The 27,419-nt window shown below is 40.1% G+C and overlaps 1 protein-coding gene across 1 annotated transcript in view; it reads right to left on the bottom strand.

Annotated features, from left to right (window-relative positions):
• The window catches only part of HAPLN1 (hyaluronan and proteoglycan link protein 1), a 64,774-nt gene that overhangs the window by 24,773 nt on the left and 12,582 nt on the right, over positions 1-27,419 (bottom strand). Inside the window, exon 2 of the mRNA XM_081131898.1 lies at positions 2,271-2,396. Within this exon, the coding sequence (XP_080988024.1) occupies positions 2,271-2,370 (100 nt within the window). The 5' untranslated portion in view covers positions 2,371-2,396. The remainder of the gene's footprint in view (positions 1-2,270; positions 2,397-27,419) is intronic.

Genomic DNA, 27,419 nt, shown 5'->3' with positions numbered 1-27,419 from the left:
GTAGCTGTGGAGAATTTGGGAATAATATGCATATCGCCCTGGTGTTATTTAGCCCTGGGAACTTAAGTGTACAAACACAGCAGTTTAATAAAAAATGGGAGATAGAAAAAGTGTGTTTGCAGTAGCGTGAATTTTGAACAATTTTCTATCACTGGGAGAGACTCATACCGCATATCAGTACAATTCAAGAATTTGAGTCAGATTTACTAATTTAATCATCTGACTGCACAATTCTTATAAAATTTTATGAGGGTTTCAGTTCTTCTTGGGCCATGGTTTAATAAATAAAAGTTTAAATATGAGAAAAGAATCTAGTTTTTCAAGTAAGAAATGCAGGTTTTCTGCTGTAGGGATTATCTGCCATGCTGCCCGGTTTATGCTTGCATTGTGAAAGACAACCGAAATCATGTCAGGCCGCTCGGAAGTGATTCTCTGATGGACTGAAGAATGTGAATGTTCAGCCTAATTGCCATCATAAAAGAAAAGGAAAACTTTCTATTAGGTGAAATGTAGCAAGAACAGTATTTGGAGCAATTTTGAAATAAATTAAGATATATGGACATACCATCATAGCCCTGACCCAAATCACATTTCAGTATTAACTTGCACAAGCAAAAGGCAGGCCTTCTAGTTTTATTACTTGAGAGCTATGAGCAACTTTCTAAGAATATGAATTTACAATTAAAATGAAGTGAACTATCAAGTTGGTTTTTTTTAATTAGAGAGTGTATGCAAATAATCTGGATAATTCTGATACCTCATGTCAGGAATTCCTTTACAGTAAATTCCAACAGAGTATATGGGGATGGAAAAGCTGGGGCCACAGAAGATTTCCTCGCTGACAAAACTTAAATCTGACTTAAAGGCTCCCCAGGACTAATTTTTAAAATGTTTGTACACTTCAAAAATAATATTTTCATACTCTGGGTATAATTTAGACTAAATAGTTTGTATATAACTCATGATATAACAGGTATATGTCTAATAATAGCTTGAAACCCCAGCTATTACATCAGCTTCAACCCTGCTGTCGTTAATAATGATAGGTGGTACCCTCTTGGCTGAACTGAATTCTGTGACTAGATGTCAAAAGGATGTGTTCCTCATCAGAAGTCTCTCTGTGTGAATACAGCGTCTGGGAAACAGCTTTGGTTCCTCTACTGTATACATTAAAAAACAGCTGAGTCAGCAGCTTGCATAGTAAGATTTATAATGATATAATTCCTTTTCACAGTCGCACAGTGAAAAACATAAAGCTGTTGGAAGCAAAAAGGACTGAAAGAGATATGTCTAAAACAGCTAGCTATTGTCAAACTCCGAATTCTATTTGGGTAGTCATAATACATATAGCAAAATACTTTCAGCCAGACTTACACTATCATTTGACCTTCACCAGTCATACTTTGCAACAGTGGATGCAATTTTCTGAGACTACACTTTTGACCTTGAAGGCAGAACTTGATGTTTTATTTCTCTTAGCAAAGTTAGAATGCCTCTGGTCCCTAAAGCTGAGTTCACCTAAAATTAATGTCATCATATGTTTAAACTGTTCAATTCTGTCATTCTTCTTTTAATTATTCAGCATACAAGGGCACAGAGAGAAGCCACAGCTCCTTTAGAGCTGTCTTTTCCTTACTGCATAAGTCTCTTAGCTTTCCGAATGCAGGATGTCCCTCATCTGAAGCGGGGACTGAGGAAACAGCTGCATTGCACTGCAGCCCCAAATCTTGCTACAGCTCTCAGGCTCAGGATTCAGCTGAGCTGAAAAGAAATATGCAGAGGCAATATACTGGTCTATCGGAAGTAAATATTTACCAGAGAAGATTATGATGGGGTAAGTTACTTTTTCCTGAAGCTTAGCTTGTCTGACTTTCATTTTCACATTGTTTTTCCTAAGGATTACTCCAACAGCATGACCTTACATAGTGAGTTTTACTTCCTATTTCTCCCCCCTTCGCCTTGCATTTAAATATACTTTATGCCCTCGGTTCTACTTAAAAGGTAGCAGCTATATTCAAAAGCCTCGAACAATTGTATCAACTCCCTGTAGTGGGATATTCATAAGCCATTCTACTTTAATTGTCCCCAATTCTTAACTCTACTGTAATGCTATAGTATTCAAACGCCAGGGAGCATGTTCACCAATTAGCAGAAAGGGAAAGGAAAAGTCAATGCAGCAGAACTGAAATGAAGAAACACTCACCAAGCATCTCAACTCTAAGTAACTTGAAATTCATTTGACTTTCGTAAGAGAACCTGTGTTTTCTTACCTTGGATGTGAATAACTCTGCCATGATCTAGGGTATAGTTGTCTGAGGGATGGTCAGCCCAGCAGATTGAAATCAGCACCAGAAGAAGTAGGCTCTTCATCTTTGTAGCCCCAAGACTCTTCTTTACTGTGAGAGCATCACACACAAAGAGGCTTGTGAGATTTGCAACCCTTTGGAGTGTTGCACTGCACAACTTATTACCGCCTTATCATCACAGAATGAATGGGTCTGTAAAAATATTTAACCCAATCTGTTCAGAAAGTTTCTGTGGCTGTCTTTGGGAGCTGAAGACTGCAGCTTTGAACAATTTCAGTTTCCCTTATGTAGCCAGAGTCCAAACAGTGTTTAACTCTATCTTTGCAGAATTGTAAAATTGAAGACAGCATAGTTTTGATAATAGAGTGTTATAGCAAGTTACAAAGACATGTGGTAAGGATATAATAGACTTTTAAAAAATTGTCTAAACCTCTGAATTTGAAGTTAATAAAACAATTTCATATAACCATATATGGATATTTATCACTGAATGTTAAACCAGGGCAAACAGAATATTTGCATGAAACTTGACATCACCATTCATTTTCCATGTGGCTTCCTAAGCAGGTTAGATTTGCTTGTTCTAAATGGAAAACAGGACAAAACAAAACAAAAAACCCCCGATTAAGCAGAAGCAGCACTTTTGCACAGATTCATTTACCATGTAAAACACTGCTTGGGTCTACGGTGAATAGTTGAAAATTATGGACAAACTAGGCTAGAGTTGTGCATGCCGCCACTGCAGTCATCCTGATTGATTTTTCATTCATTTCTACCTAAAATGCTGACGCACCAACTTCCAGTGCCAGGTAGGGTCTCTGCAGCGAGCAGAGCCACAGCTGCAGGGAAGGTCCCCACCAGGCTCCCAGGGCAATTAGGCAAATGAGGAGCTGACGCAGGCGGCCGGGAGCAGCCCTGGTCCCCAGAGAGAGGCAGAGCCACCACTTGGCTGCCCTTTATTGCAAGTCCGACTGATAAAAGGGGACGCAAGCCACCCCCGAACTTTGTCATTGGAGGGACCAAAAAGTCATTCCAAGTGATACAAACCTTATGACCTTTGCAGTTTCTGCCGAGCAAGAATTTCAGTGCAGCTGCTGTTTTAACGGGGGAGCGGCGGCAGGCACGAACAAGGGCTCCTTTTCTCTGCTGCGCACAGCAGCCTGCACAATACGCGGCTATTTTTAAAACTGAAATTGCACAGTACTGGCTTCTCACACTAATTTGTTTTTTCCAGGAAAGCCTGACTCCCTGGAATACTTATTAAAGAGCTCTGAGCCTGTTCCTGGAGGTCCTCGCGGCCAGCTCTGCTCCCGGGCGTCGCGCACTGTTTGCAGGAGTCCCCCCAGTCTCTCCGGGGCCACCACAGCGCTGCGTTCTCCCCTCTAAAAACGGGCCCTGGGGTGATGCTCGGGGCCCCAGTTTCTCATGTTTGCTTGAACCCCTCTCTTTGTCTTCACCGTGCCACAGAAAGAAGATGCTGGGTGAGCGGATGGAGAAACTTACTTTTCCAAGCAATGAAGGGTCACCTTCAAAATTCTACCCAATGTACTCATCAGATTTTCAGAAGTTCACTACTGGCTTGTTCTGAGGGTTTTTGAAATGATTATTTTTTTGACACTACTGATTTTTGTCCATGGAATACTGCTAACAAATATTACCTGTTTTCAGCCCAGAACACTCGGGTGAACAAATACAATAAAGGTGACCTTTTTGGAATTTGGAATAGAATTGCTGCAATTGTATACACAAACATCAAATAATGGGCAAACCAGCACAAATTTATATATCTGCTCTAATTCCATACCAAGTATTAAAGACTATACCACTCAGGCCTCATTTCATTGAGTTAAGGTATTAATTGTCCAAGGGCCCAATTAAATATGCAAGGATGGGGAGTATAACTAATAATAATAATAATAATAATAAAAAATAACTCCTTTAAACTGTCTACTATTTGCCAAGTGCTATCTATGCTAAGCGTTGTGCATATAATGGCCCGTGCAGTCCTTGTGATAATACTGTGGGACAGACATTTCCACTTTCCCTGACACAGTTTCTTGCCGAAGGTCATACATGTAGTAAGTGGCAAAGTTTGTACTCGCTTTCAAGCAAAAGCAACACCCACACTGAGTGGTGCTTATTTTTCCAAAAATGAATCTTGTTATTTCTTTACTGCCTTTTTAAATTTAGGCTCTTTAACTTGAATCTACTGTGACCTTACAACGTTGACCTGTGTTATATGTGAATATAAGCTTTTTTGCCCCCGTGACTTACATGTAAGTCAGATGGCACTTTGCTTAGCATGATTGTGCCCTGCCTTGTTTATGAGCCACCTTGGTGCCATGAACACCTCCTTGGTGGCTCCTGTGTGTGCATACCCATGTGCACTCACACACACACACACCATCCTCAGTTTTAAAAAAGCTGAGGATATTGCACATCTTCAGTGATATGTGATTAGAATGAAGGCACATATCAGTGAACACCTCCAAGGACCCCCCTGCCATGACTACACGCCAGGTAGCAGAGAGTGGAAATTATCTCTGCCACCCGGCAGCATAATAGCTGTCTCCCCAAAAGATATGAAATCAGAAAAGCGAACTTTAAGAACACAATCTTCATCCCTGCTGGAGTGGCTCAGTTGGTTGGGCGTCATTCTGTGCACCGAAAGGTTGCTGGTTCAGTTCCTGGTCAGGGCGCACGGCCGGGTTTTGGGTTCAAACCCCAGTAGGGGGCGTGCAGGAGGCAGCTGATTGATGTTTCACTCTCACATTGACCTTTCTCTCTCACATCAATGCTTCTCTCTCTCTACCTTCTTCTCTCTCTAAAAATCAATTTTAAAAATTAAAAAAAAACCACAATCTTCAGGTATTTCTTCAAACTACAAATACAACACGAAATACCAACTCTAGGTTGAAGTTCCTGAGGACAAAAGCTGTGCCAACAGTCTGTGCACTGGTCCTCAGTGAGAAAGGGAAAAGGGATGCTGAATCCTGCTTATCTGTATCTTGTAATGATGTCGCTTCTGAATATCTAGGCATGTTAGGCAAACATTTTTAGTTTTTGACATGAGTAAAATTTAGGAAATTTGGGGGACTTTTATACCACCAGCCTTGAATCAACACTCTTAGTTTGCCTGTAACTCACACATTGACAGTCTCTTTTTCCAGCCCACCAAGCCTTGCTGCAATGATACTGTAGCCAGCTTCACAATGAGTTCAAAAGGAAATGTCTGTATTCAGTCAAAGACATGTGCAGGACTGTAATTTTACACTTCAGCTTTGGTGATAATTGAACCACTACTTAGAAGCAAGATTTTTTGGCCAACATAAAAGTCTAATAGTTTGAGAGTTAGAAATGGAGATACACTAATACCAACGGTCGAACACCAAGATGGCCAATTGCTATTCCTTAGACACCTACTATTTAACATTATTGTGTTAGGTAATGGATAAACAAATCTAAGTGGAAGACATTCGTGCTTTTCCCTGAGCCACTATTACATGCTAGGCACTGTCCTTGTAGCTTCACCCATTCAGTTGTTATTTCTCAGAACAACTCAGTTGAAGTGTGTTAGGATACACCTTTTACAGTTCTGAGGGGTGAAGTCCCCAGCATGTGAAAGGAGGAGCTTGGAATCTGGGCGGTGTTCCCCAGAGCCTGCACTCTGCACCCCTTTCCTGGTGCCCTATGTACCCTGAGGAATGTCACCGGTTCCCCTGGCCAGCTCTCATGACTCTTTGAAGGCTTCACTCACACAAGCTAGGATGCGTCCCCTCATCCCATTCCCAGTGGCTCGTGAGCATGTAGCACGGTCACAGCCTTGTTTGCACAAGGCATCAATGACTTGAGGTCTGAATGCTCCTTGCACTGCACGCCCCGCACCCCGCAATGTCCTGTGGACCGAGAGGAAGGACGAATGGAAAACGGCCTGGGAGAACCGGTGACAAAGACTAAGGAGCCAAAACTGGGGGGAGAGTTGACTCCGTTTGAAGATCACATGTGTTATGACACGGGGGATGGAGAAGAGCTACTTCTTCCTCCAAGGAGGGCACCGTGACGCAAACCTGTTTCAAGCTAGTGCTGAGATTTAGTTTAAAAATCATGAGAATCAATTTCAATGTTTCTAGAAACTGAATGAGCAAAGAAACCATAGAAGCTCAAATGAAAGAATCTTATTTGACAGAATTACTTCAAAATAGACTGACTCTTTTCCTGCTTGATATCTTTTAAGTCTGATCTATTCACCGGCGGAAGAGGGTCTATGATCAGTGTTGCCTAAAAGCTGTTTAGCAATGCACTGAAATGGACACCCCCCCCCATAAAATGTACTTTTTCATTGGGTTAAATTAACTCAATTTTTAAAATTGATCTTTTTTTCCCTGAAGTTACTTTTCTTGCCATTTTGCTGTTAGAAAGACTTTTATTTCACAGAATTATAAATTTTAGACTTTTCAAACAGTAGATTATTTCACTCTCATTTTCTCTTTAATGGTAGCCGCGTGCTGGGTCACCACATGTTTTGTTGCTGTTGGGCGGCTTTGTTTTCCGTTTTGACTTTACAGGTGTGTAAAATCCAGAAGTCAGGCCACTGACCCAAATGGTGGCTAAAGACCTCAGACTAACGGGGACTTCGAATTGTTCAGTGTGTGCGGGACAACTGGACCTCTGCTTGAGCCCAGGATTTGCTGTACACCATGGCGTAGAATGCAGAGCTGTTGGAATATACCCCATGCTCAAGGGAGCAGCCACGATTGAAAAAAAGAATCTTTGTTCAACTCCACAATAATAACTCGCCTCAGGGAGCTAGTCTGTATAAACTTCAAGGGAACATAGCACTCTCTCTGTCATCTTGCATTGTTCTTCAAAGTGCAAGCTACTGAAGAAGCTACAGAGCATTTATGATGCCACAAATTAGATGTCCAGCCATAGACATCATGGTGACCTCTCCTAATTGGCCCTGGGCCAGTCTATTGCTTCCTTGCCCTTGGCATGACCCTTTGGCTACCTGATAAGCTGGAAGAAGTCCTAGATCAAGAAGAAGAAAACATGAGTTTACTCCAGGTATCACATCCACTATATCAGGTCTCAATGTCTTCACCCACAAAATACTACTACTAATAATAAATTCTCCCTGGGGTGAAAAATGTTTTTGAAAAAGTATAAAAACTAGACAAACTACTGTTCTCGAGCTGGCATAACCCACCTCACACCTGACTAATTTTTATGGATACACATAAGAAAAATAGCAACCTAAAGATACCTTCATCTCAGAGGCAGGTGAGTTCTAAAAGTGAATTCTTGGGCCCCACCCCAGATCTCCTGAATCAGAAACTAGGGGTGGAGCCCAGCCATGGGCATCTCACAAGCTCCATCCTTCCTCCAGGGGAGTCTGACAGGCTCAAATTTGAGAACCACTGGTCTAAGCCTTTAAGAAAGTTGATGGAAGGAGACTTGACTTGGCGTGGTGAACACAATACAGTGCACAGATGATGTGTTGTAGAATTTGCTCACCTGGAACCTATATGATTCTGTTGACCAGTGTCACCCCAATACATTTAATAAAAAGGAAAAAAATTACCAGGTGTTCTTCATCTGCAGTTGTGCTTCAGAGAGCCCATAAATCTCTGAAAATAATGTTTGCCTGTGTTCATTTTTCTTCTCTAATTTTCTTTTTTTCCTACAGTGCACATGTGTTGTTTTTTTGTTTTGTTTTTTTAAATGTTACATTAAAACACTGGGAAGGAATGCACATGACATGTTAATTATTTTCTTAAAATATCAGGCAGATGGATACTTTTCTCTTATTTTATAAACTTTTCCTAATGTTGCTATGTTTATAAAATTTAAAAGGGAGAAAACTATGCTATTTAATTTGGATCAGCTTCCGTCCAAAAGTGGCTAACGATTTAGAAAATACATCTGGCATTAGAAGAGATTATTTGCCATGATTTATGTCCTCTAAGCTTGGGATGACCATCCCATTAGTGAAACAGTCTTAGGAACTTGCCGAGGCTGTCTCTGGACTTTTGACAATTCCAGCCAGTCTGATGCCGAGGATCCCTCAAGGCATCAGCTCTGGGCCCGTGCTCGCTCTGAAAACAATGTGGTTTCTTTTACAGGCTCCTTGTCAGTGGGTGGAAAGTGGATGGGAATAGAGAGAAAAATAGAAGGCGGCATAGAGGAGATATTAAGAGAGAAATAAAGGAGAAAAAAGGTCACTCGAAAATAAGAAGGCAATAAAAAAAGTAGCAAAGGGTTAATAAAGGGATGATTTGGCACAGTCTCTGAGTTTGAGGAAATAAAAATGCCACAAGAAAATGAATACTGTGTTATAATTCCCAGATCCAAGAAGGTCTTAGGATGGCTTCTCTGAGAACCAGGTTTGCACTGTAGCCCACAATTACTGCTGAAGGGAGGTCTAAGCACGCCTTAGCCCCTTGTATAGAAACTGCTTAGGTTTAGAGCAAATTGTTTTACATGACCACTTTATTGAGTATCACTCTGTTGTAGCTATTTCCACTATTTATGTGGCTTCTTTCCTAATTATAAGTCTCAGAAATCTCAACTAGTCATGGATTTGTGCCATGATTGATAAAACTTGAGAGGCTGAATCTAGACCCTCACGACTCTCAGAATAAGCTGCATTTTAAAATTTATGAGTCATTTCTTTCCCTCTTCCTCCTCTGCATCTTGTAATTAGCTTATTTTCTTTCCATTTCCCTTTCCCCCCTCAATTTTCCATCATTTGTTTTTCTCTTGTTTTTCTTTTATATTTCTCTTTCTCCACTCATTGCTTACACAGCTGACTCATGCACTCTTCCTTCATTTTTCTCTTCTCTTTCCCCACTAGGGAGCCCTTTCATTAAGCTGGTTTTGGAGAAGTCTAACCCCTATCTCCAGAACTGTCTAAAGCAGGTTCATAGAGGCCAATGAACAGCTTGAGAAAATGGGCTTGATTAAGTGAATATTACATTATTCGACATTTGACATGATCACATGACTCATCCTCTGAACCAGGGCACCAAGTGAACAGGAGAACTATTTATAACTAGACAAGAGACCAGTGAAACCAGTGATGGGTAAACTGGAGTTGTCCCGGGGAGACTGGGAGACATGCAATGGGTATAATGAAGTAAGGGCAGAATTTAGTTTATTTCTTGCTGTGCCACTTTCTAGTTGTGGACCATGACAGAAGTCACTCAGCCACTTCAGGTTCAAGTTTTTCATCCATCAGTTGGAATAGTTGATGACAAATGTCAAAGCCTTACACGTATTAGTCATCATTATTATTATTATTTATTTACTTATTTTTTACTGGAGATGTCAGGCACTGCCTTCTACTCATATTGCATTTTAGGACTGTCCTCTTCAGCAAAAATGTCATGGATTTTTAAAGGGATGATAACAGGAATGTGTGTTTAGCATTTCCATTCACTTACTGCTCCTGGCTGGTTATCCTTCGACAGCTCTTCAGAGAATATTGATAGAGTTTAGGACAAACTCTGCAACTCTTCCCTTAGTCAAGCCCATTTTCTCAAGCTGTTCATTGGCCTCTATGAACCTGCTTTAGTGAGTTCTGGAGACAGGGGTTAGACTTCTCCAGACCCAGCTTTATGAAAGGGCCCCTTAGTGGCTTTGTTTGAATACCCAGGGTGTGTGGGGGAAGCAGGGCATATACATACTAATAAGTGCAGGACTTATGGGGGCTTTTTTTTGTTTCTGAATAACTAATATTCTGGCATTGCTGAATGAATAAATAAATGAAGCACATGTAGCAAGTTCTGACACGCCTGGGTTACAAACTGTGGGGAACCCTACCCTGAAGTGATGCTTAAGAGTGGTAACATTTCATTTAAGGTTTATTTGCAAACAATGCCTTCCATTGGAATTGTCTTCCCCAACCCAGTTCACACTGAGGTTGGAACTGGAATTTATAGTATAATAAGCATAGTATTGCATATTTATTTTTCATCATTTGACTCATTTTTCCACTATTAAGAGTTGGAAGAGTAAACTATGCCTCTCCAATCTTGTGGTGTGTCTTCTTCAACCAGAAATCTCTTCAAATGGGATAATATTCGTGGACAAGTAGTTGTCAAAGTCCACATGTGACAGGAAAGAGAGTATGAGGTGTAACTATAGTAAAAATGAATTTCCTGGTTATTGTGTGTTTCAGTGCCATTTGCATGTGTAGCCACATCATACGGGTGAGATGGGGCATATTCACAGAAACACCAATTCTTCGTGACACGAATACTTAAAAACGTTTTTTCCCCTATGCATTTATATGGGAAGTAACTAAGATTCTCTTTCCGGGTCATGCCAAAGAAATTACAGACTTGCTCTCAATATATTCCAATATTCTAGTTCTAACTCTAGTGGATAATTCACAATCCGTTGGAGAAAAAATATGGTATGATGGTTGGATAAGGAGACTTATGGTCTCAAAGCCCTAGAGTATAGTAAAAGTTGGCACGGTAGTTTTGGTACATTTTTGTGAGCTCTATCTATGTACTACCTGTAGGTGTTCTCACTATCTACTCAAAGTTTTTCAGTTACATGAGATTTCTAAGTTTCCAAGATTGGGAGGGAGTCTGTCTTCTATAATTAATAGTCTGGTTCTTAAACAGATAGTTGTTAGTGGAGAAAGTCAATAAATACATGTCAAACAATACATTTTGATGATAATGGTGATATTAAAAGAAAATAAACTTCTTATCTTCCCTTCTTTTTATCTTTGAGAAACTTGTCCTACTTTTGATGCCTTAAAATCATAATTTTACCATAGAACATTAAAAATTAGACTATAACCAATGTAAATGTTACATTGCTATATTCTTTAAAATGCATTCTTCATGGACTGCAAGAGAAAACATTCATCTTCTGTCATTTTACATTTTAAAAAATCATCAAAAAACATCAAAAATCATCAAAAAACAAGCAGCTCATGAACTATTCTTAAAAGATTATTAAATATGTCAGAATATAAATTAGTCACACTGCTACTTCTCAGACTATCTCATGCTTTCTTTATAGTTTAATATGCAAAATGCTGCCATGGTGTATTGGTATTATAACAATGATTAAGTTATGGGAATAATAAGTTCACATGCTAGATGTAATTTTGACTAAAATAAAAATTTCAAAAAATTTTTCTTTGTTTCTGGCCTAAAGTAAGCTCCACAAACAAACTCCAGCAAACTCTAGCAAAACACTTGAAAGCGGTATGCTTTCTACGCATGCTTGTATAGGAAGAAAGTCATCTTATAGATTCATTCTTTCTTGATTCCATAGTCAAAAATCTTAATAGCATCAACCATAAAGCATTATATTGAATAATATAAAATTACACTTTACAAATACTTTTTAAAAAATGTATGAAATCAAATAACTCAGTGTCATTATCAGTGAATAGCAAATGATTTCTGAACACTGACAAGAAATTTGGCACTAAATTAAGAACTCTACCAAGGTAGACATATTTCCTAGTGAACTGCAATTCAAATAGAACTTAAACATGATCCTTTAAACGAGTTTGGAAGACCCCTTTTAGCCAATGATGTGTAGTAAACAGTTTTCTTCTGAAGCATTATAAAAGAATGCATCTATGTATAACAATTAAGAGCTTAGATTGCTATCTCATTGTTTCCCAACTAACAAATAATAAATCCCAAAGCAGACAAAAGCAAATAAAATAAAACAACTTTCATTTTTATTACTCATTTACATCATCTTAAAACCATGGACAATAACTCTCCTCTCCATGTTTTCCAAATATGAATAAAATTGGCAAGTGTTAGGACTGCTTTTAAATGTAGTTACATAAAAACAAGTTTAGAATCTAGCTCATACGCACACTACTAAGTGAACACAAGCCTTAATTTTAGGCTTTATAATTGGAAACAAAAGTTTTTAAAATAAATTATTTAGAAGTAAGGTTTATATAGCTAGAAAATTGATTATAACATCAACTTCAATTAAATTACTGTAAGAAATATTCCTAACTGAGCTGGCAAATCAGTGTTTCAAGACTCCATTTCATTTAAAATTTTAGCATTTCTTATAAAGTTCAAAATTTCAACTGCTGTCAGTTAAACATTATATTAACACTGGATCTAAAAATACAACTGCAAATCATCTTACAAGACAGTTTTGGTGGCACCACAGATGCGACAGTAACAAGTTTCCTACAAAACGCAAAATCCAACTCTAAGCTCACCACTGCGCCCCACATGTAATTCTAAACTAGTTGACAAACAACAAGAATCAGGCAACTCACATATACTTTAAACGGTGATCAGACTCTGAGAAGTTGTAGAAAGATTTTAAATATATGTCAATTCTGATTTTTTACTAAATACAAGGAAGAATTTTATGATCGATGATTTACTGAGGTATCTGATTGTATTAAGTCATGATAAAAATAAAAATAAATCCATTAATGATCTCTAGCAGCAGAAACTTCTCTGTCCTCTCTGCTTGATGTAGTCCCCACCTCTTTTGGCTGTCACTTTTAAGATATCTTCCAAGACCCTGAAGCAGGTTTGCTATTGGCCCACATCACACGTCAAAGCATGATCTCATCAAAATTCAGTTCCTTGGCTTATGAGTAACAAAGCCTGTTCCAGCCCCAAAGGCTGTGTCTACACAGCACACAAAGGGAGACCACAATATTCTCCAATTAACTTGGCAAATATTGACAGCTAAGCTCATTAAATTGAGCTTCCAAATTGGTTTTGTGATGCAAGACACAAACCAAGAATTTACTTTAATAGGGTTTTAAGTTATAGTAACCTTGGAGAGTATTTTTTTTTTTTTTTAAGCTTTTAAAATTAAATAATACTCATTTACATCTTCTGTGGCTGAAGAATTTGTTCGTTTTGCAAACAGCTAAGATCATTGGACCAACCTTCTTTACAGGCTATGAAACTCAGAACTGACTACTCTGGACTCCAAAATATCTACATAATTGTAAGTTTTATAAAGAACAATGTCATTTAAAACTTTTATATTGTGTGTTAGGCTTGACATTGACTCAGAACTAAATAATGACCTTTGAGTATAGTACACAAAAATATGTGCCATATTCTCAGAAACAGTAGGGAAAATGGGTGTACCTAAATCTCAAAGGTTTTCCAGTGTCCTAAATAGCATAGAATTCCCTTCCCGTGCTTCCCACAGGCTCCCCCTTTCAACCTGGCTCCAAATTCTCACCATTAATGTGACCAATACAAAGTTCCCCCAAGGCCTTTGTTATTTCAAACTTGACCATGATTTTGTAAAATATTATGGAGACCATCAAGTCCACGCTAGTGAGAGTGACAGATTCCTGGGTGGGTCTCGCAAATGTCAAGAGAAAAGACGCAACCATAAAGTCAAAGTTTCTTTCTTCCTTCATTTTCAAGGAAAGAAACGGTGGTCCCATGAACAGTTACATGAAGGACCCCAGATCTCATCAGTGCCAGCAAATGACGGTTGAGGCTTCTCTGTGTGCTCATGACCTGCTTGCAGACGCTTTCGCCTGTTCACTCCGGCAGGACATGGGTGTATTTACACCCAGGCCGTGCAATGGACTCTGAGCGTGCAGTACCCGCAAAGCGGGGGAACCCGCGACGTTGGAACCCTCCGAAGGGAGCCGCAATTCCGAGGCTGTAGGGAAGCCTCGGTGAGCGTCCGTGAGTCCTTACCCTCGGTCCCCGCAGCCGCTGCGCACCCCCGCATGATTCTCAATGCGCACCGCACCGCACCGGCGAGAGGGCCGCGCGGGCTCACTCGGGGCCTGGCCTCTGGAAGGGCGCCTCCGGGGCTGCTCCGCGGCCACAGCCCGGCCGGGCGGCGAGTGGGGCGCAGCAGGAGCGGCCCCGGGGGAAGCTGGGGGGGGGGGGGGGGAGAAAGAGCCACAGACGACGGGGCGGCAGAAAGAGCCAGAAGCGCTGCTCCTCAGTGCCCAGGGACACGAGAGAAAGGGCTGGGAAGGCGGCTGTCCCCAGGGGCCACCAGCCAGAGGGGCCCGGTGAACGCTGACCAGCGGGAAGGGAGCCGCGGCCCCACAGGTCTCCAGAGCCCCTAAGTTACGGGCGACGCCCGATGAAGCCGCAACCCCAGGAGCTGCCCACTGGGCGCCCCTCGTGCCAGGCGCGTGGGAGAGGGCTCAGCTTCAGGCCCCCGAGCAGTCACGCCTCGGGGGCGCGGGGCGGAGCCGGATGCTAGGTGCACGGGGCCACTCGGGGCGGTCTCTCCGCCGCGCGGTGGGAATGGCGCCCCCTGGAGTTGTGCAGGGCAGCGGCCCTGGCAGGCACCTCGCCCCGCCTGAGGGGATGGGATGGCTTCGCGAAGGTGACTGCTCGGCTGGATCTCCAGGCGAGGGGAGGCGGAGGGAGGGGACAGCTGGTGCCTGCGGCCCGCGTGGCGGGTGCCCGGGAGGAGCTGGGGGCGCGCGGGCAGCTGCTGGGCTGCCTGTGGCCCGGCCCGGAGGGGCATCGGCGGTGCGGGCAGCCCTTCTAACAGGGCCGCCGCGCCACGCCCCGTATTCTCACCCATCCCCCCGTCATACCTGCAAATGGGTCTGTGCTAGAGCGCGCGGCGCAGAGGACTTTCTTAATCATGTCGCGTATACTGTTTACTAAGGAAGATGTAAAAGCAACTTTAAAAAGACTTCCAAGTTTTTACAAAAGTAAAATGTAAAAATTTCAAAATGTTGAAACCAGTTAACTTTTAGTATTAGAGGCTCACTCTTCAGAAAGGCCAGGTGAACCTAAATGTTGCTATCAATTCAGTGGTCAGTGTAATCATGGGACACATTAAGAATTCAGTACATTTTCATATTGGGTTATATAGAAAGACTGTCAAGCCACGTACTTTAAAGTGGTTTAGGAATATTTTATGGGACTTGAGAGCAGAATCCAGCCCGTTGCGTGGATATATAACTACTGGAATGCAAACCCCAACAGGGTAGAAACTGCGTTCCCCGCGGTATCCTCTGGCCCAGGGTAGGAGCTCCGGCGGACAGCGCTGCAGGGTGACCGGCAGCCCCCAGGTGTATAAATGCAACCCGCACAGCCGGATGCTGTGGCCTCAGATATTAGACTTACCGCACACACACGCACACAAGCACTTCCCTAGTAACAAATCGTCACAACTCACACAAATGTAGGAAACAATCGCAGAATTTTCAAATGAACGATGAAGCACTGAAACTGTTTGATTTCATGCTACTGTTACAAAAGTTGTAACCTCCTGAGGACAAAAGCCATATCTGATTATGTTTTATAGTCTGGGCATCTAGTGAGTTTCCAGTGAGTGCTCAATGAATGAATAAAAGAGATCGGTGTTTCCGTGTTTCTAAACACAGCTGATGCGAGGGGGACGGAGAGCTCATTCCATTTTTTGTTGATCGCTGTGGCCCTTTCCGGCCTGCCTCAGCCTCAGCCTCAGCCTGTCATGGGCCAGTTTTGCACCTTTGCTGCTCATTTGAAAAGTAAAATCTACTTTGACATAAAAGGACCACTTTTGGCCAAGAGCACATAACTCTTCTACCTTCCTGCAAGTATTTCCACGCACATTCTCGAAGTCCATTTATAGGAGAACATACAGCATAAAAGCTTTTAAGGCATCTACATGGGCTCTCCTTTGCTAACTGTCCAGCTCCTCTACCTTCACCGCTAATGGCCAGCCCATTTTATTGATAGAATATTCACACGATGATGGAAAACACCGTGCTAGCCATTGAAGGTTTAGTGTGAGTGGGAGACTAATCTTTCATCAGCATTTCCTATTTCATTTCTTCTGGTACTCTGGAGATTGCTTGAAATTGTACTACCACCAATGGCAGAGTCAAAACAAATATAGTCAAATGGGGGGGAGGGGGGAGAAAAAGACTTGAGGCCAAATTATCTGTCTCATTTCTTCCTACTTGCTAATTTAAAATTTGCTTAAGAATCGTGTCCTTTGATCCACTCCTTGCATGATTATTTGCCCAATGTCTTAGGGAAAGGTGTGACAGGTAAAACAAAGAGGCTGTTACTAGTGGTAAAAAAGTAGAAGGGAAAAGAGGACCTGACTCAGCTATAATCACCTTAACGAGCTTTCCAAACTCTGCCCTTTCCTGACAAGCTTATGGAAAACTCTTTTGGCTTGTATGAGAAACAAAGATAGTGAAATCCACATAGTTTAATTTTTATCTGAATTGGTAATAGTAATAGCAGCAATTAAGTAAGAAGGCTCAGTGTTGTTGGACTTTAGATGGTAATTTCTAGCAATGAATTAATTCAGGGGCATCCATGTCACCTCTTCATTCTGCTAATGCTGACAAAAAATGTAATGCATCAAATCCAACAAAACACAGGCATATGTCCCATCTCCCACCTCACCTCTGCCACTTGAGATACAGTCAGCAAGTGAACTTAGGATGGCTTCTTGAGTCTACACTCCTGGGCCAAGGGGTGGGAGAAGATGGTAAAGTAGGTGGGGTGCAAAGTGACACAAAACAAAAGAAGGTCATTTACATTTTGGGAAGTTCAAGAGCAGAATAAGTTTATTTTCCCCACATCTGGAAGGGTGTGTTGTTTTTTTCATTCCTGAATACCAAGGAAAGACTTTCATTCTGTTAAAATGCCATTGCTAAAAAAAGAAAAAATTAATTAAAAGAGAGGCTTAAGTTGGCTGTTATAAAGTTAAGGTTAGTTCAGGTGACAGGTATTTCAGCATATAAACAAAAGAAGAAATGTTTTTAAAATGATATGTACAATATAACTGGTATAAAAAAGGGCAACTGGTCGTTGAAAATAAAAAAATTAAAACCACAGGAAAAGAGGAAAATAATCTCATTGAATCATTAACTTCAATGATCTAATCTAGTCAAAATCAATTTTTAAAACTGCACAATTGGCAAATATTCTGTCTCTATGTGATGAATGGCCTAAGGATGCATCTGCTTGCTGTTTCTTCCATTGAGGAGAAAAGCATGGCCCTCTGTTAGAAGCCTCTTGATCACAATTTGCATGTTAAGTGATAGTTTGTGGTTTTTGCAAAATAACTCTTATAAAAGCATAAATTTAGCAAAAGCATAAATTTCTGTGTAACCACATGCATAGGCAGAATAGCTACTTACTGACATTGTATTTAAAGCATTTATTCAACAATATTTTAGAGGTAAGTATATAAAATGCAACCCATATCCCCAAATATCTCTCACCATTATGAAATGATCAAGAATGATCTCTTTAAATCCCACTGGGTTGCACTAGTGTCATACTAATGTGATTAGGCATTTAACTTCCCCAACCAAGTGCAACGGCCTTGGTCAGAGCAATGCCCACATCGTGTGTTATCAGTCCTCTAATCTCTAGCACGCAGGCTGGAAGAATGTCCTATGGCTATTTTGCAAATTGTACCTGTCAATTTTAGTGTTGGAACGTCCTATTCTTTAATCTACAGAATGGAAAGGAAAAATGGGAAAAAACATCAGATGATTAACTTTCTGTGTTCTTTGGTGTTAGAACATCTAAATTCTGAAATGCATTTACATAGAACATTCCTAAGTCACTGCTCCTCAACTGAAGCATCAAAAGGCTGTTTTTACCCCCCTGGTTTCCTCAAGGAGCAAATATCAGATAGACAAGAAATTCTAGGTCACAAAATAGGCCAAATGGGACCGAGTAAGTTTGCTCTCATGTCCCTCCACTCCTTCCTTTGTTTCAATTCTCTCTCTATGGAGCACGCTGGAGTATGGGGCACGCTAGCTACTGACAGATCTACCTTTCCCTGCTCCCGCCTCAGACCTGCTGTCCTGAGCCAAGAGGCAGCTCCTCTCTTCCTTTGAAACCAACATTCCTTTTTCTTTAGTTTTCCAATAATGTCTTGCTTCTCTAATAATGCTTCTGGTTCTGATTTATGTCCCGGAGTGAACATTTTAGGCAACGGGAGAAATATTTTGTCCAAGAAGTCATCCCAGTGACCGCTGAACCACACCATCCACCTTGCCGCCTGCTCTGAAACACAAGCTGTATTTATCTCTCAGTAGCAGCACAGTTCCTGACATTCTTTATCTGGTTCTCTTCACAAGTTGAACTTTTGGTGCCCACAATGGATCTGGCATGAGCTCACTGGCACAGTCCCCACTTTAAGAAGTCCTTATTCTCAATTGTAAAATCGAGTTGCTTCAAAATACTAGCATAATTGGCAATTCAAATTTTCTCCAATCATTAAATGCACATGAAAAGCAAATGGTTGTTGACCTCCTTTGTGGGCACCCAGGATTTTGGATAATTTCCTGGAATAGTGTTTGCTGAATGCAGCTTTCAGCATTTTTTTTTTTTAATTTTTGATAATGCTTTGATAATTTTTGATAATATCTGAGGAAAGCTTATTAAATGGGAGATATTCACATAGGCTGGGGAGACAATAACACTAAAAACTGATGCATTCAGGGCAATAGTGAACAGAACAGGAACCTTCTCTTTTTCCTTACGCACAGTGAGGAATGGCTACTAATAATTCCACTAATAAAACCATAAGCCAAGAAAACCAAGCTGGAGGCCGTGACAATATTCATTTGCCAGCTAGTGCCCACTCGGTCAGTAGCGGATGGACCTCACCAGCGCCATGGGGAATTTTATCCAATGCTCTTTGTACAGATTCTTTGTACAGACATTGTATTTACACAGCCAAAAATGCCACTTAGAATGAGCTTGCCTGGAGGATTTGCAGTCTACAATAAGCGCACAGTCTCTTATTTAAATTTGCTCAGTCCACTAGCCAATTATCCCAATTATTAGGCCCCTGTTTGTAGAAGATTTTCTTTTTTGTGACAGATTTAATTTGACTATCCTTCCTATTTGGGGTGATTGGGTGGGGAGGGATTGGGGTCACTGGATTTAGCCAAGGCCAAAATTAAGCATTCTGAACACCTAAATGGCGACTGTTTTTACTGTCAAACTGTTTGACAGACACAGCCAGTGTAGTAATGAAAATCACAGTATAGAGGCCTGAGCAGTAAAGATTACAAACACTGTCAGCCTGTCCTATGTTCCTCTGGAGGGTATAGCTGACCAAATGAAAAATTTTAAGAGCAGTGTATGGTCTCACATCTGAAATACAATTTTTATTTATTTATTTATTTTTTACTGACCAGCCAAAAAGAGAGAAATGGAAAAGGAGTCTCTGGAAGAAAACGGCGTGCCCACAAAAGCAACTCCAACTACTTCAGTATTTTGCTAAGGAAGAACTGTAATGGGGGGATAATATCAAGGGATCACACAGGGACGATTTCAGACCTGAGAGAATCAAGCGTGTGAACTGAGGTCAAGGAATGGCCGATTTTCTCAGAAATAAAAGGCTCTTTAAATCTACTATATATCCCCAGCTATTTTAAATTTATTACACAGACTTCCATATAGAATGCAGCATGTGTGTATATGCGTCATTTACATATAAAAAGGAGCAAACCAAGTTGTTTACACACACAATTAATTAAACTTGGCTAATTCTAAGCCCAATTACATACACACATTTTTTAAATAAAAGTTTCTTTTATTGGATTTACATGGAATTTTTTCCCCTTAAAAATCAGAGATAGGAAATTCTGTACGAATAAACAAAAACACTAAATTGCCATTCATTCTTTCTTAGCTTCAAAGTTAAAGGACTAATGTTATTTTGCATGTACAGTATTATTAGTTCACTACTTTCTTCAAAGAAGTATTTTTCAAAAGACCACCCAGAAGTTCCAACTAATTGAGGAAGCAATCTTTACCTTACTTAAAAAGGAAGGCTGCATGGGACACATTCCTGGCACCAGTACTCGGTCATGTCTGCTTGGGCTGGATATAATGGAAAAGGCAATCTTAAATTTTGAAAATACCTTGCTTTTTTCTTTTTGCACCTAAAACACCCAAAGCAAGAAAATAGTGAGAAATCTCGGATACCTTTTTCAGAGTGATTGTTTCATAATTTGAGGTTTAGAAATGCCAGGGGAAAAAAAATGAACCACCCAAGGAGATCATCAAAGCCAAAGTCACAGATGTAGAAACAGGTTTTAGGGGTGTGATGAGTTCCTGAGTTTGGGGAAAGTATACGATGTGATTCCAAGTGGAGCACTTAGGCCATGGAATTCTCATTAGCTGCTTGGTCATAGAAGAAACATCTGTAAGGAGGCACTAAAAGGTTTTATAAAAAAATATTTGAGGAATACACTGGAACCTAGATTAAGGAAAATGTTGGATAATTTATAGTGAGAGCCAAGTAAATGCTATTCTAATAGGTACCTTTGTGACATTTTAGGGTTTATTAATTTGGATTTTGTATAGTCAAGTGTGTTTCTTTTCAAAACAGGTCTTGCCCTTTTCTTCTCTTAAATTATGACATTTGTGTGCCTATGATTTTATCCTTAGGGGAAAAAATATCTGATATAATCTGGATGGATGTTGATAAAGAAGTTGAAAACTATTTATGTAGCTATTTATTAGCTATTAGGCATGTTGATATTATTAATTATCGAATTAATCTTTTAATACTACACTGCCTATTTTATTAAAATAAGTGACATTTTTAATAGTACAAATTTTATAGGTATGTGTGTACTATTTTAGAAAAGCCAGAAAAATAAAGAGAAGCAAACATAAAAATAAAACCATCCACAACTTCAGCTTTTGATAAAGATGGAGTGAGAGGGGCCAGATTTACCCTGCCGTCTAAAACAACTTAAAAAAAATGGACAAAATATAGAAAGAAACAGCACTCAAGACACTGGACATTATGCAAAGAAGAACAGTAATTTCTGATTAACAGGAAACAAATGAAGTGAGCTGTATGATTATCCCAGCTTATTGCTTAAAGGAAGTTTTTAGTGCAGGAAGGTGAAATGTATGCAGATCCCGCTGAACAACTTGAGTTAAGGAGATGGAGCCTTGAGTTCTGGAAATCCAAGGAAGCTAGAGATCTTAATGGAGAGAATAATGGAGAGAAGAGGAAGGGAGAAGGGAGGGAGGTGAGAGGAGAGGGAGCGAGGAGAGGGGAGGGGAAAGAGGTAGAATAGTACTTGTTTCCAACAAGCCAAAACAGAAAAACTCATAATTCATGGGGCATTGGTTTAGAGTCCTAAGAAGAATCTTTACTCAATAGTGGGGGAAAATTAATGCTAAACTAAATGCAGCTCTGGTACCACCGAACAAAGCTTAAAAGAATGATCTGAAAGAATCGAACGGTTTTTAGTACCTTAACCACATGCCCAAACAAAGTATAATAATATTTGAAGGAATAAAAAATAGCACTAAATAAGGCAACATTCAAATTTTATGGCACCCAGTAAAAAGCTACCAGGCATGAAAAGGAACAGAAAAATAACCCCAAAGAATAATGTAGCGAAAAAAACAATTAGCTGACCCCAAAATGATATTGATGATAGAATTAGCAGATACAGATGATCGATATAGTAGATAAAATGATTACAGTGCTCTTATTACTGTATTCCAAATGCTTAAAAAACTATAAGAATTATTGAACATGTTAAATAGAGGAGTGGAAAAGACAATTCCAAAAGATCCATGTATGTTTTTAGGGATAAAAACAACAATGTCCAAGATGAAAAATTTGCTGAATGAAATTAATGGCAAATTAGATAATACAGAAGGAAAGATTCATGAAATTGAAGATGTTAAAATAGAAACTATCTAAAATAAAGCATAGAGAAAATAGATTGAAAAATAAAAAAGAAAATAGCATAACTACAGGACAACTTTACGTGTCCAAATAAATATGTAATTTGAGGCTTCAAAGGAGACGAAGGAGAGGGTAGAAAAAAATTAAAGAAATAAAGACTGAAATTTTTCAAATTTGATGAAAAGTGTAAACACACAGATCCAAGAATCTCTACAAAACTCAAGCACCAGAAACATGAAGAAAATTAAAACAAGGAACAATAATTCTATTGCATGAAACCAGTGGTAAAGAGAAAATCTGAAAGAAAAAAAAGCCAATGGAAAAAAGGTACAGTATGTACGGAAAAATAAAGGTAAAGACGAAGGCAGATAGCTTGTCTGAGACAAAGATGGAGCAAGGTCTTCAAAGCACCAAAAGAAAGTAGCTGTCACCCTGGCCTCCCAGGCACTGCAGATGTCCCATCTTCACATGACCCTCTCCCCTCCCATCAGCTTGAGGGGACAGTTACTCTCCTGTAGCAAATCTATTATGATTCAGAATTTAGAAGCATTATTATTATTCAGGAGTCGCAGATTGTTCACCTCTCATTCTTCTCATGAATATTGTGCTGGTGCAGGCAAGAAGGGATGCGGGGGAGGGTGGCAGGGGGGTGCATTTTTTCCAAGGATATACAGTAATGCAAATTAAGGTCCCATTTTGCTTTATAAGTATATTGGTATATCCCTTTAATGTTTAGGGAAATAAACAAGCTCCTCAAACTATCTTGTTTTACCTTTGGGCAATTAATGCATTACCATTAATAGTAACTATCAGGCCAAGCTAGGTTTCAATTTTTGATATGTGCTGTTTAAGGAGGCAGCTGTTTAACGATGACACAATGCTCTTCTCATTCTGCTGTCTGAAGATTAATCTGAAATAGTAACAATACCTAATGAGATAAAGTCATAAGAGTGTAGATGATCTATGCTTTCTGTTTTCAAAATGAAGGTTTTCAACTCTGCACTGACATTAATTTTTCATCTCTCTGCTGCACCAGCTATTTGTTTAATAAGAGACCTTTCCAGTGACAAAAACACTGTCTTACTCATTTCTATAATTCTGTGCACACGATCAATTCAAGAGGTTTGCTTTCAAGTCATGGTATTACAAATGAGTTTTCTTCCTTTAAGTATTAGAATTTCAAGACTCAAAGCCTGTACATGGGCTGTAAAGCTAATACGAAGAGTGATTGCAATGTGGCTTGGAAGCTAGAAGAAATAAAACGATCTGCAGAGTGGAACTGTGTGCCTGAAATAATAAAATTTTACAGAACAAAACATAATGTTTTGCATTTAGAAATAAATTGCCTGGATATGAACTAGGGAAGATATTAGTTATTCAAAGTAGCTTCACAGGGCAAAACTAGAACAAATGAATGGAAGCTAAGGGAGCTGATTTTGCACAATGAGGAAGAAGTTTCCGGTAAGCCAGGAAAAGTGAGGCAAATTGCGGTGAAACACATCAGGCTTTCTGCAATTATATCGCCAGGATCCTAAGGCGGGCGGGGCGCAAAGCTGGACCAGATTAACCCTTTGAACTCTGATTCCAAGGATGACCTTTGAGGCCAGGACTCCGGAGGACATCAAATGGATAAAACCACCTGTTAACAAGGAGGCTATAAATTAGGAAATGAAAGACATTCCAATAATCACAATATAAATACATAGAAAAGAATGCTAACTAGAGTAATGGCGGTACGAAGAAAATATTAAGAGAGAATGGAGAGATAAGTGGCTGATTCCGGGCAGCAGTGCCGTGTCCGGCTGTCCGGCTGTCCGGCTGTCCGGAGGCCGTGCTGCATTAGACGCCGGCGTGAGCCCCGTCTTAGGCGGCAAGGAGAGAGGTAAGGGAGTCCAGCCAAGAGGCCTGCTTAGCAAATTACTGGAGGCCTCAGACTTCTTCAGTGTTTGGGAAGAGAAGACAGATATTCTGGTAACGATCAGAATCTAAATTCGCCTTTACTACCACGACCTGCCTTTCAGTACATTAAATAGTCATAACACTATGCCCGGCTGGCGTGGCTCAACGATTGAGCATCGACCTAGGATCCAGGTGATCGGGGTTCGATTCCCCGGTCAGGGCACATGCCCGGGTTGCGGGCTCGATCCCCAGTCGGGGGCGTGCAGGAGGCAGCCGATCAATGACTCTCTCATCATTGATGTTTCTATCTCTCTCTCCCTCTCCTTCCTCTCTCTGAAATCAATAAAGATACATTTAAAAAAAAAAAATAGTCATAACACTAAAATATTCTGTGTAAATCATAAACTTCTCAATCATCATGTTAATTTCCTCTTGGTAATTTAAAATAACATCAGATAGTGATAGAGTTACAAAGTTAGGAAGCATCATCCCTTACAAAGAAGAAAAAAAAGAAAGAATTTGGACTAAATTTTAACAGCAAAAGAAGGCACTGAAGGGTTTAAGTAGGCAAATAGTTCCAGATTTACACTTTAGAAAGATTACTCTAGCTTCAGTATGCATTAGAAAGCAACATGACTGGAGACAGAGGCCAATGGGTAAGATTTTCAAGAATTCAGGCAAGAGAGGATGTTGACAAGGGATAAGGTTTATGCTAATGGAGATAAAAAAGGGCATATTTATTCAAGGAGAAAGAAAAGTTGTTCATTTGAGACCTATGGAGTTTGAGATTTTGTGAGACCTCCTAGTCATAAGATGTTTGTGATTTGGGCACTCAGGAGAAAATTCTGGACAGAGAGAGTGATCTGGGGGTCACGGGCCCCTAGGTGACGGTGGTGTGATGCAGGGAAGTAGATGAACACGCACACGGAGGTTATGCAGAGGGAGGGCAAGGCGTCCTGGGCTGTTAGAACACAGGCTGCTAAGGGGCAAGTAGGCTTCTCCCTAGAGGCCTGAAATGGAGATGGAGTCATCAAAGAAGACTACAGAAAATTAGGAGAGTGTGGTGTCACAGAAGCCAAGAGATTGTTGTGAAGGGGACATGACCACCGGCATTAAATGCCACACACGTCCCAAAAAACCATATTGAGAACAAATCCCTGGTGACTCCGGTGAGGAGCATTTCAGTGGAGTAGGTGAGGGAGAGAGAGCGTGACCCTGAGTTGAGGGGTGAAGGCGGTGATGGCGTAGAGGGAGCAGAAGTCACTCATGAAGTTTGGCTGTGGTGGGAAGGGGTAAGATTGGTAGACAGACTGTATGTAAGAGGACGGAAAGCCATATATTTTTAAGACAAAAAGATTTGACCATAATTAAATGCCACTTCTAGGAAGAAATAGCCAGAGTGGAAGAGATTGAAGACACAAGAGGGAAAGAGACTAATTGATAGTGAGTGTTTTTGAGAAGATGAAGGATAAGGGATCTAGAGCTCAGGGGGTAATGTCTGCCTTAGACTCTTAGAGCTAAAGGAGACTTTTTATTCCCTAATAGAAGGGGGGAAAGAACATATGGGGTTGCCAGAGATCAAGGACTCCTTTGGGTGGCAGGACAGTGAGAGGGCAGCTCTTTACAGATGGCTTCTATTTTCAGGCTAAATCAGGGAGGCTTGGACATCTGCTACAGAGAGTTCAAGAAGCAAAAAATTTTGAAGAAATATGGTAGAACCGCCGCACAGCATTAGAGATCCAGCTGAGGCCAGATACATGAAGGTGCTCAGGGGTCCCATTCTTCAGGGTGATCCAAGCTTTTTCCTGGCGATTTCCAGCAGCTTGGATCAGGTGCAGAGGAAGGGGGTAGTTTGATTTTTCCTGCAAAAGAAATTGTGACCGGTGGATCCCTCTGCAGACAGCAGGACAAGGACATTGAGAATGTCGACAAGCGTGATGGACAATGGAGGAGAGAGGGAAGATGAAAGGGAGCAAAGAGATAGAAGGAATATAGTAGGTCTGGGCCTGGAGGATCCTGCTCAGTTAGATGAACCCCTCGTCCGTAACTCCCACTTTTCCAGTTTGGCGATCGGAAGTATGATGATTTTTACTTATATATAAGGAGGCCAGTTTGCTTGAGCCAGTCTGGGCTTATACCTGCTTAGCTGAAATAATTAGTAAGACGCCCCACCTACTTTCCAAAGGGCTCTGGTTTGGATAGTAAATTACATTGTGTTAGTATCTGTTTAAGATAACATGGAGCAGGCTTGGTTGAAGGAAGGTAATGAGTTCAATTTTGGACATGTGGAGTAAAGGGTTATCAGAAATTCAGGCTAAAAGGACAAGTGAACTGAACATACATGCAGACACAAACTAAATTTACCCATAAACAGAAATCAACATAGAACTAAATGACAATTTAGTCACTGTCTCAAGAATGATATACCAATTTGCAGATAATATATTAAACTCCTAGAAAATATCTGCATTAAATACTTGTGAGCTCATTCTTGGTATTAAAACACATGACTTTTTTGGATTCAATGAAAAATATTAATCATTTGAGGAATAATTTAAAAATTAACCAAATTATCAATCTGGTATAATATGCGAGTGTACTGAGTTAAATTGTCACACCTCAAAACATCACAAGGTGGCAGCACATCTACAGTATAACATAATTAACAAGGGAAAAGATTCAGATGCTCTGCAGGAATACATATGTGCATGCTCTTTCATTTAAAAAATAGTTTTGCCATTATTGCCAACTTGAAAACGTGAAAATTAAAAAGTTTAATTCTTTAACATGCACATTATTTTAAAGTATTTTAAAATACACATTGATTACTAAAAACATGATCACTAATACATACTTAAGATAGCTTTTAGTATATAGGGTATAAAACACTGTAGTTATAAATGTTTTATAAATTTGCATCTTGGTTAATATATTATAGTTAGATAATTTTATTTAATCTCTTTAATACATTTATCTCACTAGTGAAAGTAAAGTCAGTAACTTCATTTGTTAACATTTTGAAGGAGAGTTTAGAACTCTCATGGAGAAATTATTTTTTTGTCATATTCTAGTTATAAGAACTTCAACTGCAGAGGTAGGGTTATCAGATTTAGCCACTGAAAGGTACAGGACACCCAGTTAAATATGAACTTAAGATAAACAGAAAATAATTTCTTTAGCATAAGTATGTACCATTCAATACTGGACACATGCTTATATTAAAAATTATTCAATTATTTTATGTTTTTATATGGCCAAATTAGTGGGGTGGTGGGGGTGGTGGGAAGGAGAGTTAGAAAAAAAAGCAAGTTGTTGAGAAAACCAGAAAAATGTAGGATTCTGGTCTTCAAATCTAACCTAAGATTTAGAGGGTCTTCAGGATCAAGGAACTAGGAAAATAATTGAAAATGGACTTTAACTAGGTTGCATTCTGTGGTGAACTCATTTATATGTTAAACTAAACAACATGGGCTCAAGTTAATCAAGTACTCTGGTGAATTACCACCTACACCACACATTGATTACTGATTTTTAAACAACAAAAAAAAATGAACA

This window comes from Miniopterus schreibersii (assembly GCF_964146895.1).
Source record: "Miniopterus schreibersii genome assembly, chromosome: 3".
In the NCBI taxonomy this organism is placed as follows: Eukaryota; Metazoa; Chordata; class Mammalia; order Chiroptera; family Miniopteridae; genus Miniopterus; species Miniopterus schreibersii.
Note: the sequence above shows the minus strand (reverse complement) of the source record. Positions and strands in the feature narration are given on the sequence as shown.